This window comes from Lampetra planeri, chromosome 2, assembly GCF_965212315.1.
Source record: "Lampetra planeri chromosome 2, kcLamPlan1.2.h2, whole genome shotgun sequence".
NCBI lineage: Eukaryota > Metazoa > Chordata > Hyperoartia > Petromyzontiformes > Petromyzontidae > Lampetra > Lampetra planeri.
The window spans coordinates 21,616,064-21,633,231 of NC_136108.1; the positions used below are offsets into that span (position 1 = coordinate 21,616,064).

Sequence of the window (17,168 nt, forward strand, 5' to 3'; positions counted from 1 at the left end):
GCGGCGACAGTTCCCGCCACCCCCGACGCGGCTCGCGGTTAAATTTCCCGCCGTCACTACAGTGCGAGCAGAGGGCGGGGCCGGCCCACGTCAGGTGACTGCTGAGGGCCAAGCACGAGCCATGACATCATCAACACCGGCCAGCGCGTCAACAACAGAGCGACCGGCGATGCCATGCTCGCAGCCCGCCCACACTGTAACGTCTGCTGGGAACGACGGAGCGCGATCCACAGCCACGGACGTCGCATTACAACAGCGACTGCCGCCTCTCAAAGAATTCGTGGGCGCGGACGGAGACTGGGGCGGCTTCAAAAGGCGGTTCATCGCTCATCAAGAGATGGCGAACTGGACGGACGCCGAAGCACTACGCGCGTTGCCGGCGATGCTGGACAACGACGCCCTGGCTACTCTCACCTCGGCGCCTAAGGAAAAGCGCGCCACGCTGCACTTGGCGCTGCAGCTGCTGTCAGCTGTCTATGGCCCGCCTTCGGACTGCAGGCAGCAATTCCACGATCGGCATCGGGGCGCCAACGAATCGCCCCTGGCCTTCCGGACGGCTCTCCTGGCCCTGGCGAAGGCAGCTTTCCCGCGGATGGACGAGGAGGGAGTGGACGCTATGGTGGCTGAAAAGCTGCTGCTACTCGCGGATGAGCTGGACGTCGCCGTCTTGGCTCAAGACGACGCAGAGATGTCGTCCTTGCTGGTCGCGCGCCACATCCACGGGGGCTTGCGGTCCCTGTGTCGCAAGGCCGCCAAGGGGGTGGCCGGCCATGCCATGGCGGCCACCACCCTCCCATCGGAGGAGGTCTGCGGGGTGGAGCGGCGGGGGGAATGGAGATCGGCGGCACCACAGGCTCGGAATGGACCGAGCCGCCAGGAGCAGCCCAGGCCATCTAGGGCGCTCACACGCTGCTACAACTGTGGCCTTCAAGGCCACGTTGCTTCAGGGTGCCGGGCTCCCCGCCAGCGCGGGGCGACACCTCGTCAGGACGCCGCGCCGTCTCCACCCAAGCTCCAGCAGAGAAATACGGCGAGTCGTGGCACCTCACACGTTTGGCCCATGCACACATCCGACACACACTCACGCGCTCAACCGAACAGGGCTCGCAAATCGACGGCCGTTGCGCCCGATTGTTCTGAAATGCGGCGAGCACTCCAACCGGGTCAGTGGTCGGAGCTCGCCCATCGTGTCGTTGCAGCGTCGGCGGGATCGTCGGTTGTGGTCGGTCATATTGATGGGGTAGAGGTGCGGATTTTAATTGACACAGGAGCGTCGGCGACCATTATATCTGATTGCATCTATAACATTCTTCCCGTTCAAAGTCGTCCCTTGCTCCCCGTTGACGTGCCATGCTATGCTGCTAACGGGGGCTCGCTAGGCATCATTGGCCAAATCCGCGCCAAAATTTGGATTGGAGACATTAAATTATCCGGCCCTGTTTTGGTTTCCTCCTCACTGGCGGTTCCGTGCCTGTTGGGGACGGATTTCTTGGCCAAAATGCCCATTCGTATCTTGATTGACCAGGGGTGCATCGAGCTCCCGTCGGGTCAACGCGTAACGTTTTTGTCTTCCCCCGCCACGGGGCGTCGGGCGTTTGCAACCGTGCAGGCGCTCGTGGCAAAAACTGTGCGCGTACCCCCGGGGGCTCAGATGCTCGTCCCTCTTAGGTTGCGTCGGCCGTTTGCTGAAGGGGTTGCGGATCGGGGGGTCTTGTTGGGACCATCTCGGGCCGGGGTCAATGGCCCCGATTTGCTAGCGGCTCAGACCATGGTGAAAGGGGATGGGGACCCCTTCATTGCAGTCCTTAATGTAGGATCGCGAACGGCCGTGGTTCCTCAAGGGACCGTGCTTGCACACGCAACGCCGGCACCCTATGAGGAACCACTCGTGGGTCAGGTAACCACCGATCCTCCGTCGCGACCGCATTCGGACTGTGATGACGGATGGCTGGATGCACTTTGCGCGGGATCAGTGAACCTGTCCGACTCGCAGCATGCGCAGCTGCGAGTTCTCCTGCAAGAATTTGCCGACGTTTTTAGTCAACACAAATTTGATATTGGTTGTACTAAATTGCTGCGACACCATATTGACACGGGTGACAGCGCGCCAATCCGCCAAAATCCCTTTCGGCTGAGTCCCGCCGAAAAGGATCATGTCAAATCGGCCGTTGATGACATGCTAGCCGCCGATATCATTTCCCCTTCCAACAGCCCGTGGGGCGCGCCGATCGTTTTGGTGAAAAAACACGACGGCTCACTGCGGTTTTGTGTCGACTTTCGGCGATTGAACAAAATTTCTGTGGCAGATGCGTACCCGCTTCCTCGAATGGATGAGTCGCTCGATGCCTTGGCGGGGGCACGATTTTTTCCACCCTCGATTTACTTTCTGGATTCTGGCAGCTTCCTCTGGATGACGAATCAAAATCTAAGACTCCTTTTCGTACACCGCAAGGTCTCTTCCAATTTAACCGCTTGCCGATGGGCTTACATTCTGCGCCGGCAACTTTTCAGCGGTTAATGGAACTGGTCTTGGCAGGCTTGCAATGAGATTCGTGTTTAATTTACTTGGACGATGTCATCGTCTTTAGCAAATCCTTCGAGGAACACCTCCAGAGGTTGCGTGCTGTTTTTCTCAAAATGCGGGCTGCCAATTTGAAATTTAAACCGCAGAAGTGCCATTTGCTCCGCGAATCGGTGCGGTATTTGGGTCACATTGTTGGGCGCTCGGGGATATCCACTGATCCCGCCAAAACGGAATGCGTCAGCTCCTGGCCGACTCCCACCTCGGTGGGAGAGGTCAGGAGTTTCATTGGGTTCGTGTCGTACTACCGACGGTTTGTGGCTGACTTCGCTACGATCGCGAAACCATTGCATGCCTTGACGTCCAAGGGAGTCAGGTTTCATTGGGGGCCGGAGGAGGAGGCTGCTTTTCGCGCCCTCCGGAATGCCCTGCTGGGGGCTCCGCCTTTGAATTACCCCGATTTCTCACAACCCTTCTTGCTCGATACAGACGCAAGTAACACGGGCATTGGGGGCGTGCTGTCCCAGCTCATTGGGGGCGTAGAGCATGTGGTGGCTTACGGTAGTCGGGTACTGTCTCCAGCGAAACAACGGTACTGCGTTACCCATCGGGAATTATTGGCAATTGTTTATTTCATTCAGCAGTACCGCCCGTATCTGTACGGTCGGCGTTTCACCGTCCGTACAGATCATACGGCTCTACAGTACGCCCTGCGGGTTCAACAACCATTGGGCCAGTTGTCTCGATGGTTGGAGATTCTCCAAGACTACGACTTTGTCACCACATATCGTAAGGGCGTCCGCCACACGAACGCTGACGCCCTGTCATGGTTGCCACCCACTTCGGAGTGCGCTTGCCTCTTGGGTTCGGGGCGTTGTAGGCCCCCGAACGTCACCACCGATTCGGTCCTCGTGGCCGCCGCCGATGCGCCTTCGGCTTCGGGTCCTATCGAGCAAGAAGGGAGGGATTCGTTGCTGGGGTTGTCGTTCGCCGAGTGGGGACGCCTCCAAATGGAGGACACCTCCCTCCTCGCTCTGCGCCATCGCACCGGGGGGGTTGGTCCGGGGGTGGCGAACGGTGACTCGTGGGGGTTGTTCCAGGGTCTTTTGATGCACTGGGACGGAAAATCCCGTCGCCAACGGCTCGTGGTGCCTGCAGCATTAAGGGGTAAGGTGGTATGGGCTGCTCATGAGCGGCTCCTGCACTTGGGGGTTCACAAGACCTTTGCCACGCTCCAGCTCGATTTCTTCTGGCCGGGCATGGCAAAGGACGTGGGGGATCTCCTGGGGTCGTGCACGCAATGCGCGCAGCGGAAGCCACCAGCAAGGGGGTCCAACCCTCTGCTGCAGTCCATAAAGGTTTCCCGGGTTAACGAGCTCGTTGCTCTAGATATTCTCGGGCCATTTCCCGCTACACCCAGGGGAAATAGGTATTTATTGACAGGGGTCGAATACTTCACGAGATGGCCTATGGCCTGGCCCCTGGCCAACCAGTCAGCAGCAGCCATCGCGGAGGCCTTTGTCCAGGGCTATGTCCTCGACAAGGGTGCTCCGGAACGGCTGCTGACTGATCAGGGTAAGAATTTTTCGGGGAAACTCCTCCGCGAGGTGTGCGACCTCTTGGGTACGGAGAAAATTCGGACCTCCCCGTATCACCCACAAACTGACGGGATGGTGGAACGGCTGCATCGGACCATCACGTCCATGCTGTCCCAGCAGGTATCGGAATCCCAGACAGATTGGGACCTTCGCATTGCCGGTGTGTTGCAAGCCTACAGGATGGCTCCCCATGCGGCCACCGGATTTTCCCCTTTCTTTTTAATGTATGGCCGCGAGGCTAACCCCCCTGTGACGACCCAGCTGAAGCTCTCGGCGCCTCAGGCGAAGTCTACATTGTCCGAACACGTTAAATTTAACATCGGCAAATTATCTGAGGCGCGGGAAGCGGCCGTGCAAAATTCTGAACTCCGCCAGAAGGCGAACGAGAGGCTTCGGCTGGGGCGGGCACATGTGTTCAAATGGAAACCAGGGGACAGGGCATGGTTGCACTGCCCCCAGGTGCCGCTGGCGACCTCGTCAAAGTTGGTACGGCTGTGGCGGGGGCCCGTGGAGGTCGTACAGGTCTTGCGGCCACAATGTGTACGCGTCAAATGGGGGAGGCGTCGGTGGTACGTGCACCCCTCAAGGTTGAAACCGTTCATTGCGCCGCCCCGTGGTTCGCACACACACACGCATGGCCAAACGTGTGAGGGGTCCGCCGACTCCCCGACGTCGCTGCTCTCGCCTAACCTGACATCAACTGTTCCATCTCCAGGTGCAACTGGAGTGACGGGTCCACGACCGCCAACCCCCCCCGGGGGGTCGGGGGTCACTCGGCAGCGAAACCAGACTCTCTCACACCCGGACCGTCAACAACCGCCACTGAGCATGCCGGGACGGGCCCTTGTGACGGGCCCGCCGCGAGAACGCGCGCCAAAACGCGCAGACTATTGTGAGGTCGGCCGTTGGGGGGCCTTTGCGGACGAGGGGGGGAGGCGCCCGGAGCGCGTGTATATATATGTTGGTTTTGCGGAATGGGGTATTTATTCGGGGGGGTGCGCCGGGTTATTTTTTTTCTCTCTCTTTCGTCTTCTACCTGTTTCCTGTTGTTGTTGTTATGGTTGTCATTGTTCTTGTTAAAATTACGCGAGGCACACACGGTTTTGGGGAGGGATGCACCTTTATTCTGATTTTGTTGCAGCCGGGGACGGCTGCGAGCTGTACAGGGAAGGGGGGTGATGTAGAGGTGTAATTGTGTATGGGCGCGGATGGCTAACAAACACAGGGGGCGTGGTTAGGGCCGTACACAGAGGAGGTGCTCACACCGACGTCCGCACCTGCATCCCCCACGGGCCCCTCCCGGGGGCCGAGTACTATAAAAGGTGGTGAGCCGGAGGGCTCGAGGTCGGAGTATCAGCTTTAACCAGCGAAGACTGAAGACCAGCTAGCATAGGCCCCGGAGCTCCCCTGGCTCGCTGTCCTTGTCAGGGCCGACCAGGGCAAGCCGGTGGCGTGGCCCCGAGAGCCCAGACTCAGGGTGCCGGGATCCCAGCTTGACCAGGGCTGGGATAGGTAGCCTCCCTTAGCTCCGTAGTGGAGGACTTGGGCTTAGGTTAGCGGGGTTAGATGTTGTGTCTCCCTGTTAGCCGAGTAAAGGGGACGTTAACCCCTTAAGTACTGTGTGTACCCGCTACTGTACACAAGTTGGTGTTAATAAATAAGTGTGCCTCCGATCCCGTCGTCAAGCCTCCTGAATACTTACTACACATTTAACATTTTTCCCCGTACCACTAACAGGCCAAATACAATTTTAACTGCAGTCATCATCTTATAGCCAGACTGAACGTTTCACAGCCTGCCTGATTTAGGCCACTATAAAGTAATTGTAAGAGCTTGAGATATGTGTTTTCGCAAAGTTTAAATAGGTGGGGGGGGGGGGAATACAGAATTTATGACGATAGTCTGGCTGAAAAGACGAGGAATGACTTCCCGCGTGGGAGATGTTCTGCCCTCTCTCGTCTCGCCGCTCTGGCTGTCGCGATAAGGGAGACGTGAGCTCCACTTGTGAGGCCGCGTTGCTTACGAGCCTTCGTTTATGTGTAAAAATGACCCTTTTGCACGTTCGTATTAAAAACATGTCCTTTTGACAGTTATTTGGCCGGTGATATTTCAAAAGTGGTCCTGGCATCTGGCGGCCCACAATTACTCGGGACACGAGCAGAGAACGTCCCTCCAAGACACCCAAGCCGCCTCTCATCGGGAATCCTCCACACTTGGGAACAAATAAACAACCGTCCGCTCATATGATGTGAACATCGGAGAGTGTGCTTGGGGTTATTACATCCAGTGCTGGATGCTACTGCTCCACTGGAAGTGCATCATCCACACTAACAGTGCCCCGCCATTTGACTCTTTGTCTTCCTCTTGGTTGCTGGGCCGCCACTCCGATGCCCCAACGTGTGGCGGAAATAAAATAACCTTTAGTAGTAGGTTTTTACCCTTTCAACTGGTACAAAAACTGACACCTTTATACAAGGCATCATGTTTGCAATAACCACAACACAAGCAGTCAAAATGCAAACAAAAAGAAACAACTCTGATGATGATAATGATATGCATATCATCATTATCATCATCAGAGTTGTTGATGATAATGATATGCATATCATCATTATCATCATCAGAGTTGTTTCTTTTTGTTTGCATTTTGACTGCTTGTGTTGTGGTTATTGAAAACATGATGCCTTGTATAAAGGTGTCAGTTTTTGTACCAGTTGAAAGGGTAAAAACCTACTACTATATTTTGTCACTGGTAAAGGAGATGTCTCATAGTGTAAAATAACCTTTGTGAGTTGCAAAGTGTCGCACGGCTGCACCGAAGGGTCCGGTGCAGCGTGAAGCGACTGTGAAAAAGAGCTTCATAGCTTATCGGGTTCTTCCAGGATAAATAAAGATTCTGATTCTCATTCGACTCGCCAAAGGGAAGTGTGTGATTGTTGCTGAGCTGGGTAACTTTTATGCGTTTGTGTTTTCTGCGCGTCTTTTTTTGACTTTCCGCTGAATCGTACGTCATGGTGCCGTTTGCATTCTGTTCCACGATTTCACGTATTGTCGTGTATAGTATTCCATGGTTGCTGACGAACTTGCCATCCGCGATTTTTGGCTGTCTGCAACTCTACACGACTGCATCGAGTGAGAGAGAGAGATAGAATGTGATGCGACAAAGTGATGAGATAGAATGTGATGCGACAAAGTGATGAGATAGATTGATGAGATAAAGTGATGGGAGAGAATGTGGCGTGACAAATTGATGAGATAGATTGAATGAGATAAAGTGATGAGAGAGAATGTGATGCGATAAAGTTATGAGATGTAGCATTGCAGTTTTTATTTATTTATTTAAGGCCATTATCATTGTCTGTGACATTTGCTATTCGTGAGCATCTCTGGAACATATCCCTCGCGAATAACGAGAGAATTCTGTATGTCGGTGCAATGTGATTGTGCGGTGTTGGTATGAATCACTGTTGTACTCGTACGCGTACAAATAAATAACTGGCCACACCCTGCTGATGAGACTCGGAAAGTCGATACTAGTCTGGGTAATTTTGACAGAAAACAGTCTTCCTCAATTGGTCGATAAAACTAAATATGACAAATTTTTCCCCAGTCAAACAGAGCCGTGCGTATTGATACAATAAACAATAATAATGCATGTGCCTGGTAAAAAAAAAACCAAATCATAAAAAGCAGTTGTATTTCAAACACAACTTGCTGTTAAAACAAACAATTCCCCGAGCATGTGGCGGTGGCGGCGGCGTCGTCTGTAACCCTGCTGCCCGGTCTTTCCCCCCCGCCACACCCCATCGCCCCCTGACGCCGCACAGTCGCTGACTTTGCTGAGCTGCTCCTACAAGGCTGAGAATGCATCCCGGAGCGTTCTGTGCGACCTGGGCAACCCCATGGCCGGCCAGAGCAGCGTAAGTCTCGCCGCAGCACGCGTTCGCCCACGGCTCACCTCTGGATTTATCACCTCAGCCTTAATCCCAAGCTCTCCTCCCAATACTCCCACAGCCTTAATCCCCAGCCATTCATCACGCCTCAAACTACTTCCTGTCCTCACACCGAGCCTCGACACCCAGACCTTATTTATTTTATTCACAATTTCATGCTCAAATCACTTTCTCGCGGACTCTAATCCCAGCGCTGAATCCCGGGCCTTGACACCAAGTTTTTCCCACCTCGAACTCCCTGCCCTGGTAAGCGATGTGTGCCATTGGAGCAGCAGAATAGACTCGGAGAAGCATTTTTTTTTATTGTTCCAACGCTTCTTTTACGCTTGTATTTTTCGCCAGAGTGGCCTGGTGATTGGCCACTCGCTGTCACAATCAGATTAACCGTGTTTACTGAACAAAATGCTTTGTTTGCTCGATGGATCTCTGCACTCTATATGGGGTGCATCCTACTCTGCTGCAGCCATATGTTCCACGTCTCACTGTGCGTGCTCTGCTGGCGTGTAGCAAGGAAATCCTCTATTGACAGCATGTTAAACATTGTTATGGGACTATTCATCACAGTCCTACTGCTCTTTATAGTTTACGCTTCACCAACCCTGCATGCAGCAGGGTGGCGCAGTGGTAACACCCGTGCCTCACCGCAAGAAAGCGCCTGGGTTCGATTCCTGACTCGGGTGCCTTTGTGGGGCGTGTGAGTTCTCTCCCCCTGTTCTGCACGAGGTTTCTCCGGGTTCTCCAGTTTCCTCCTATAGAAATCAAACATACATTTCAACTGGTGTTGCCCAAACACTCACAACGCTAGAAAAATTATCCGCAAGTTACTCAATTTGGATTGCACACAGCCAGCCAGCCACAACAGCAGTAGCGTCGTACAAACTTGTCAGGACCCTCCTGAAACAGAGCCTCGAGTCTCGCGTGAGGCTCCACGTGGCAAGCGAACGTGACGAGTGACGCCGTGATGCAAATGCCATTCACGCCTTGCCCCGCTACAGTAATTCAGACGCAGGCTGGGGGGGGGGATTGAGCATTCGCCGTTGTCACAGAGGAGGGGAATTGAACTGCTCCACCCTGCCGCTGCTACAGACTCACAGGGACGATGACGAAGGCAAGCCGACCACGGACGAGAAAATAAAACTGAAATTTTTGAGATAATTATTTTTTTCAATCCAGGGTTTGCTCCACATTTAAGGGTCGGTGGTAAACGTCACTTTGCCAAAGAGCCATTGTACATACAGCATGGGAAGTGCGGCCAATGTTCCAGTAAACAACACGGCAAGTTTCGACTGCTGTGATTTTCACTCACCCACCCGTGCTGTTTTCGTTTACTAACTCAAGCTCATGGACATGCTCATTTATCCAGCCCCCACCGGTCCCTGCACGCCACAAACCCTCCCCCTCTCCCCACCCGTGAACTCCTGCAGCCACGACTCTACACCCCCCCCCTCCCGTGCCTATTTAAAGCCACAACAGCCGATCATTATTTCTCACCTGATGACGGACGCTTGTGTTGCGACCGAAACGTCGTATTCTTTATTATTTTTCTATCCACGTGACTTTACCGAAAGAACCGGAGAGTATGAACAACGGGATTTGAGATGAAAGAGCTCCGGGGGGGGGGGGGGGGTGCGATTTGGCAGCGCGTCATCGCCAGGTCTCCTGCAGCCTCTGTGACGCAGCCACCACTGGGGCTCCTCGTTGGCACCTCGCAGAGAACAATACCTCCTGTCCCGAAGAGCAGACTGCCTTGTTGTTCTGTGGGAGACGGAGACTTCTGCAGACAGGCGATTGTGGAATCCCTCACTCGGTGGCGAGATGTTAACTACCTCGCCTGGTATGCATGAGGTCGTGGGCTCCATTCCAACCCTGACGCCTGCTGTATATTTGGAGTTTGCGTGTCTCACTCTCTGTGGTCGTGTGGATTTTTCTCTGGGTCCTTTTTCCATCCACATTTAGAATCAACATCACGCGATTAGAGCATTTGGCTGCTACTCTACGTGATGAGCTACTTTGTTGAACTATCATTTGTGGCCAGGTCGCTTCTGAAAAAGAAGGATATAGTTCAGTACCTGGCTAAATACAAATTTGTTTAAAATTAAAAAGAGATTAGTTTCATGTCGGTCCATTAGATATTCTAAGTCTGCTTCACTCGTGTTTTAATCACGTCTTTAAACTCACCTATTTGTACAGACTTTGCCTGTAACTTAAGATTTGAAAACCACGTATTTAATCGCTTTTATCATAGTTTTTATTTAATTTGATACGAATGTCGGGTGTAGTCGTTGATATGGTTATTAACAGCTTTCTAATTCGCTTAGATTCAATCTATACTTGTGAGTATAGTTTATCTCTATGTACAGTGCTTTGAGACACTTTAATATGAAAGACGCTTTGTAAAATAGAGGTTATTATCATGATTATTATTATCCACGCTCGGGCAGTCACAGATGTAGGCTTATCGGACAAAAGTTCCTCTTCAAGGCCGCATTCAATAGAACATACTTATTCGTGATTTTTGTCAAGTTTAATATGCATGTGTGTTTTACATGTTAAATACTAATAATATGAATGTTTGAGATTCATATAGCGTCGTGGTTCATACAAATTTAATCTCACAATCGCTGAGGAACCACAGGGAGCGAGGCAGCCAGGCAGTGAGCCGGTGCAAAAAAGAAACAAGTAAACCCGTAAAAACAAAGTTTTTCACTCTAAATCCTTTATATGCGTGGCGGCTAGAGTCCTCTCGTCCTCTGGCTTGAGATGGCTGCCACCTATGGGTCAGATGATTGCATTGCACCATTAAGCAATTGGTAATTAAATATAATATTTTTGTCCTAAAAAGTGTACCATTTTGGAAAAAAAATTTCACGAACATTAATTGTCACGCACAACGAGTCTGTGTGGAAAATGTCAGCTCGATTGGATCACGGTAAGTGGGTTAAAAAACGACCTAAAGATTTGCACGGTCCTAAGCAAGCAAGCGAACTTAATATAAAGGATTAAAAAATGGCCCAAGCTCTGCAGTTCTCTATATATGAAGACATTTTCAGCCAGATAATGAGTGTTCATACGTGTGGGAGGAAACCGGAGAGGGCAGCCACTCTATCCCACACAGATGACATTAGTCCGCACTTTGCTGTACCAGCGATCCACGGTACGGCACCCCCTCGATGCCTACGGAAAGGGAGTTTTGCACCATCTGTGCGGTGATCCACCAAGCCTCGCTGCTGCCTCTACAGCGCCGGTAAACGTCTGTGTAGACCCAGCACGGCGCACACGTGAGGAGTGTCACGGTGCGTCGACCCATCGATCGGTAGCGATGCTTAAAACTCAGGATGACATTCATTGAACCGCGTGTGGAGAAAATCTCTGCTTTTCAATATTGCGCCTTTTATATGACGTTGCATTTAAGCTAACGGAATCTGTGCAAAATTGAGACAGAAAACTAAATACAAATGAGAAAGTAAAATCTAGAGACAAAACTTTTGTTAGCAAATCCAGGCCTAGAATGGTGACTTCATCAATTCGCTGGGTGAATTGGTGCACCCCGATTATTTTACTTGCATGCTCTTCAAAAATGCAGGTGTTTCTGAATAATGGAAAGCCAGTCGATTTGTCAACGCGGCCCAAAGTTGAGACTTTGAAAACGAAACATGAATTGAGCGCGAAATGTTCGTGAAGTGAAGACCCCCGGGCAACAAACCTAAACTAAACTTTTTATTTTATTTTACCAGCTAAGGTCCACTCAGCTGTTTTTCAGAAGCGACCTGGCCACAAACGATCCCCCAGTGAAGTGGCTTATCGCCACGTGGAAATGTATTGCAGCCAAATACTCAAAACGCGTGATGTTGATTCTAAATGTGGAGGGGAAAAACCGGAGGACCTGGAGACAAATCCACAACGGGGGGGGGGGGGAACACACAAACTCCAAAATATACATGCACCGTCAGGGTCAGCATCGAACCCGCGGCCTCCTGCATACCAGGCGAGGCAGTCAACATCTCCCCAGCCACCGTGGCGCCCCCTAACCCCCGCGTCGGACTGAGACGACGGCACCCGGAGAGGCGCCGCGTGGAGGAGGGGGCCACCCGCATGTGGGGCCGTGCCTCTGCTCGCCGTCTCCTCTCTCCACGGGAAATCACAAGCGGCTGCCTCGTGGCAGGAAATTGGCTCGCGGCTGACCCCGGTCAATCGCAGGAGACGTCAATCCCAGAGGCAGGGCCTACATGTAATCGAATGTGCGAGGAATAACAACGCGGTAATACCTTAATGGCTTCGTTTACAGTACGTCTTATCCCATGTTTACCTAAGGGGCCGTCCATAAATGACGTCACGCACCTAGGGGGGGGGGTCAGACATTTGTGACGAGGGGGGGGGGGTGAGAAATGTGACGTCACATCAAAATGCGCAACTTTAAATAAATATAGACAACACGTTCTACTTAATTAAATAGACTATTTAATAAATGTTTCTCCTACAACATCAGAGTGCAGCGCTACATTAAATACGTACTACAATGACAATAGTTTAAAGCGATTTGAAGCATGTTTTATATTTGGGGGGGGGGGGGGGGGGCAGAGCTTTGTGACGTCATATTTGAGGGGGGTTCTGACTTTTTGTGACGCCGTGTGACGAAGGAGGGGGGGGTCAAAAATCGTCCAAAATCGCGTGACGTCATTTATGGACAGCCCCTAACCGCCGCCACCCCTCCTCCCCGCGTGTCCCTTCCCATCGTGCTGCAGATAGCGCTGGGCCTGCGATTCAGCGTCAAGCGGCTGGAACAAGCGGGGCCCAACGTCACGTTCGAGGTGTTCGTCAGGAGGTGGGAGCCATTGTGACGCGCAGCGGAGCACGCGCGTGCTGCGCGCACGTGACCGGACGTGCACGCTGGGAGACACGGGCGGGCAGGGTGGGGGGGGCGGGCCCGTTGTTTATGTGGCCAAGAGCCCGAAAGGTAGCTTGGATATGTGGGAAGAGTAATTGAATTACACTCACTGAGGTTAAGAACCAGGCTACATTATAGACTGCCAATTCGCTCGCTGAGGTTAACAACCAGGCTACAGTCTACATTATAGACTGCCAGTACACTCACCCAGCTTAATAACCATTGCTAAAGTCTACGTTATAGACTGGCAATACACTCACCAAACTCAATAACCAGGCTACAGTCTACATTATAGACTGCCAGTACGCTCGCTGAGGTTAAGAACAATGCTACAGTCTACATTATAGACTGCCAGTACACTCACTCAGGTTAATAACCAGGCTACAGTCTACATTATAGACTGCCAGTACACTCACCAAACTTAATAACCAGGCTACAGTCTACATTATAGACTGCCAGTACACTCACCAAGCTTAATCACCAGGCTACAGTCTACATTATAGACTGGCAGTACACTCACCAAGCTTAATAACCAGGCTACAGTCTACATTATAGATGCCTGTACACTCACTCCGATTAAGAACCAGGCTACTGCAGTCTACATTCGCGTTTATTTTTTATTTACTTTATTTTTATTATATTTATTCACTTCATTTTGTATTATTTTTTTTTCTATCTACGTGACTTTACCGAAAGAACCAAGGAATAATAATTGAATAATTGCAATTCAAATACACAGACGAAAGTACAAAGGTCTCTTTCACAATGGGGGGGGAAATCAAATAAAACAACATTTTAGCCGCTAAGCCCATGAGTCTTACAAATCTGGTTGTGAGTGTAACTGCTCGATTTAGGTTATGAAATAGAGTCGAAGCTACGTCCTCTCGGGAATGATGCGGGTTCCTAAACATCCGCTTTACTGCACACGGCACGCTTTTAATATTTCTTGTTTGCAGAAATTACAGTGTATTTGTTATTGGTGGGAAACCAGCGGATTTGCTAATGCCCTGAAAAAACGCCACTTCCTTTACATATTGTAAGTTTTGATATGTAGCTGCAGGAGACGATTTTCCAAGCCTCTTTAGGAAATCAAAATTAGTCTGATTTTCGTTGACAATCACACTCGGGGGCTTGCGTTGTTCGGCGACATTCCAGGACTAAATCACGTGGCCCGTCCTGTCACAAAATAATCACCAAGTCCGAATCACTGCACCAGATTGAATTGAATTAAATGATGACGTCACCCTGATGCTGCTCTATTTAAGACCGGAAGCAACAGGAGAGCTTCACCATTCTTGCCCGATGAAGCTGATTGTAATTATCAGCGAAATGTCGTACTCAAATTAAAAAATGCTGTTGATTCTCTCTTCAGCACACCGGTGGACTAAATAAGTGAATTTTTTGTCCTTTGAAAAAGTGACACATTTTTTACTGTTTGGCCGTGTTGGGTGGTGGAGGGTTACGACACATTTATAAATAACGCGATCTGACCCAAAAACCTACATTATGAATCACCAATTCCGTTTTGCAATATAAGTGACGAAATAAGGAGACAATGCATCTTCCCATATCTGTCTCTCCACATTAGGAAATAAAAGTATGGGTTTGTTTTCACACATCCCTTCAGCCTCACGGCTTTCTGGGAGTGCTGTATTAAATCAATGCTGAAAGAATGCAATCCCAGATGACGGAATCTGTAAATATATGTTCTATATCTTCATGTGGAGAGACATAGAGAAAGGAGGCAGACAGTGTGCTTATTAATTTGGCAATACTAAAACTATTTACAATATTTTTTTACCAGGTTAAGGCCCATTGAGCTATGTAGCTCTTTTTCAGAAGCGATCTGACCACAAATGATAACTCAACGACGTGTCTTGTCACGTGGAAATCTACAGCAGTCATACGCTAAACACACGTTTATAAACGTTGAGGGAAAAAAACGGAGGACCCGGAGAAAAATCCACGGAACCATGGGGAGAGAGAACAGGCAAACTCCAAATATACAGGCATCGTCAGGGTCGGCATCTAACCCATGACCTCCTGTACACCACGCGAGATAATTAACATCTCGCCATTGAAAATACCAATTGCATTTGTAACGCAATGCGGATGACGTCCCGACACACAGAATATTCCTTTTGATATGACTCGAGTTGGCAGCAGAGGGAATAACACACTGATTACACTTTTCAGCTGTTAAGCCAAATTATATAAATAAATAAACCACGTCCACATGGAAGTGTTGTCAGCAGTGGGTACATTTAACTCGAGACCCTCTCCCGCACGCAGGGCCATGTTTGTTATTTCTAGCTGCTGGTGCCGCAAGTCTCCAAGCCATAGCCTCCATTTTGTTCTTCGGAATCAAAGTTTCTCGCGGCGGCGGCTACGTTGTCCTGCGGCTAAATAAACTCGCCACTCGCCACACCGCACTCTGAGACATGTTTGATGATGATGAAGATTGCTAAGTTTACGTGTACATTTAGATGCTCCCCTTGGTGAGATCTCTCTCGCCTGGTATGAAAGATGTGGTGGGTTCGATCGCGAGCCTAACGATTGTAGATTTGGAGTGGTCATGTGTATTTTTTCCTGGGTCCTCTGGTGATTTACCTCAACACATTTAGAATCAAATGCGTTGAGATTATTTGGCTGCTTTAAATTTCCACATGATAACCACTTTCGTTGAGCTATCATTTTTGGTCAGGTCGCTTCTGAAAAATAGAGCTATTCGCTCATTGATGCTGAGGCTGCCTAGCAGATGCCCATACCAGCTGCTTTTACACACGATTATCTTTGTCATCTTCGTCACAATATGATACCTACTGCAATGTATCTGCATTGACATTAGCACGAGAGTTACCGGACTCGGCACAGAAGTGATGCAGCTTGAATTTTAAATGTTAGTTTAAATGTACACGTGTGGAAGATGGAGGCCCGCCTTAAGCAGCCCGAGGGGGCATCGTTCGGCTCCTTGTGGTGGACTGATGGCCTCTAGAAAATTGAGGTGGAACTGCTCCCAGATTTACACACAGATGAATTCCGCCATTTGTGGGGATTGCATTCGGCTGAATGCATTCCCCACAGAGGGAGGGAGGAGTTAGAATTGAGCTGGAACACGGGCAGAAACTTTGGAGTGACCGTCAGTTTATGGTGTGAGTTTCTCTACGTGAAAATGCCGAATCCTGAACGCGGTGAGAGGCGATTGGGAGGCTCCTCTATTCTGACAAAATGAGTTATAAATCCCCCCCCCCCCCCCCAGAATGAAGTGCGTCACGGCAAAAAGCCATCGATGCAGCCACTGCGGCGATGGTTTTTACGTTGGGCCTTTAGGTGCACATTCCACGGATGAAGAAGTTGGCCGTGGTTTGGGATGGTCGTGCACTGGCCTCACACTGAGCCCGCACACCTCAGACCTCAGTGGTCGACTGTAGCAACAGTTGCAGGATGGCAACTTGTGTTGCTATCAGTGGCATTGGTTGCGATGACCTCGTGACCCTGTCCGTGTTTATTTAGATACAAGTCGTAAACGGTAGCGGCCTAGCGTTTGCTGATAGGATCACGCGCTGTGGGAGGTGAATTACCCGGTTCGCTGATGATGGCTTTGTATGTGTCATTGTTCACCAATGTACAGTACAACGTTCCGATGACCCTGCTCAATAAGTGAAAGCAGTCCGCTGTTGTTGGTGGCCAACACTTTTTTTTCTTCCCAAAAAGGTTTTTTTTGGGTGTTCTCCAGTCATCAACGTGGGCTCGACGAGATGTCTCTGCCTCGTCTCTAAAATAATTTAGAATTCACATCAGTCGGTCAAGCTTCAGTCAACCGTTGGGGTTCATTTCATCTCCGGGTTAAATAACGACGCTTGCGTCCTATCCATGCGTGTTGGTCGCATTGTTTGGTGATGCAGCCGCGTTGGCAGTGGTGCGCACAAACACTTACTTACAATTAACTCGACACATTCGTCAATAATACTTTGGCATTAAAATAAAATAAAAACGATATCATAGGTGACGATTTGGGCAACGGGCCCCCTTCTTCGGAGCTAATCGTGGATGTGTTGAGTTAAAAATTTACTTAAAACATTCGTGACTGCAGGAATTCACATTCTTTGGTTCTTTCGGTAACGTGGATAGAAAAAATTATAATAAAGTGAATAAAATAAAATATAAATAATAGAAAGTTTTTTTTAGGTGTTGAGTTGTTTATTTTTATT

General features: G+C 50.3%; 1 protein-coding gene across 1 annotated transcript in view; it reads left to right on the forward strand.

Annotated features, from left to right (window-relative positions):
• LOC144729756 (integrin alpha-8-like) overlaps positions 1–17,168 on the forward strand; it is a 132,160-nt gene that overhangs the window by 75,931 nt on the left and 39,061 nt on the right. The window contains exons 21-22 of the mRNA XM_078610223.1: positions 7,947–8,039; positions 12,815–12,894. Of these exons, the coding sequence (XP_078466349.1) occupies positions 7,947–8,039; positions 12,815–12,894 (173 nt within the window). The remainder of the gene's footprint in view (positions 1–7,946; positions 8,040–12,814; positions 12,895–17,168) is intronic.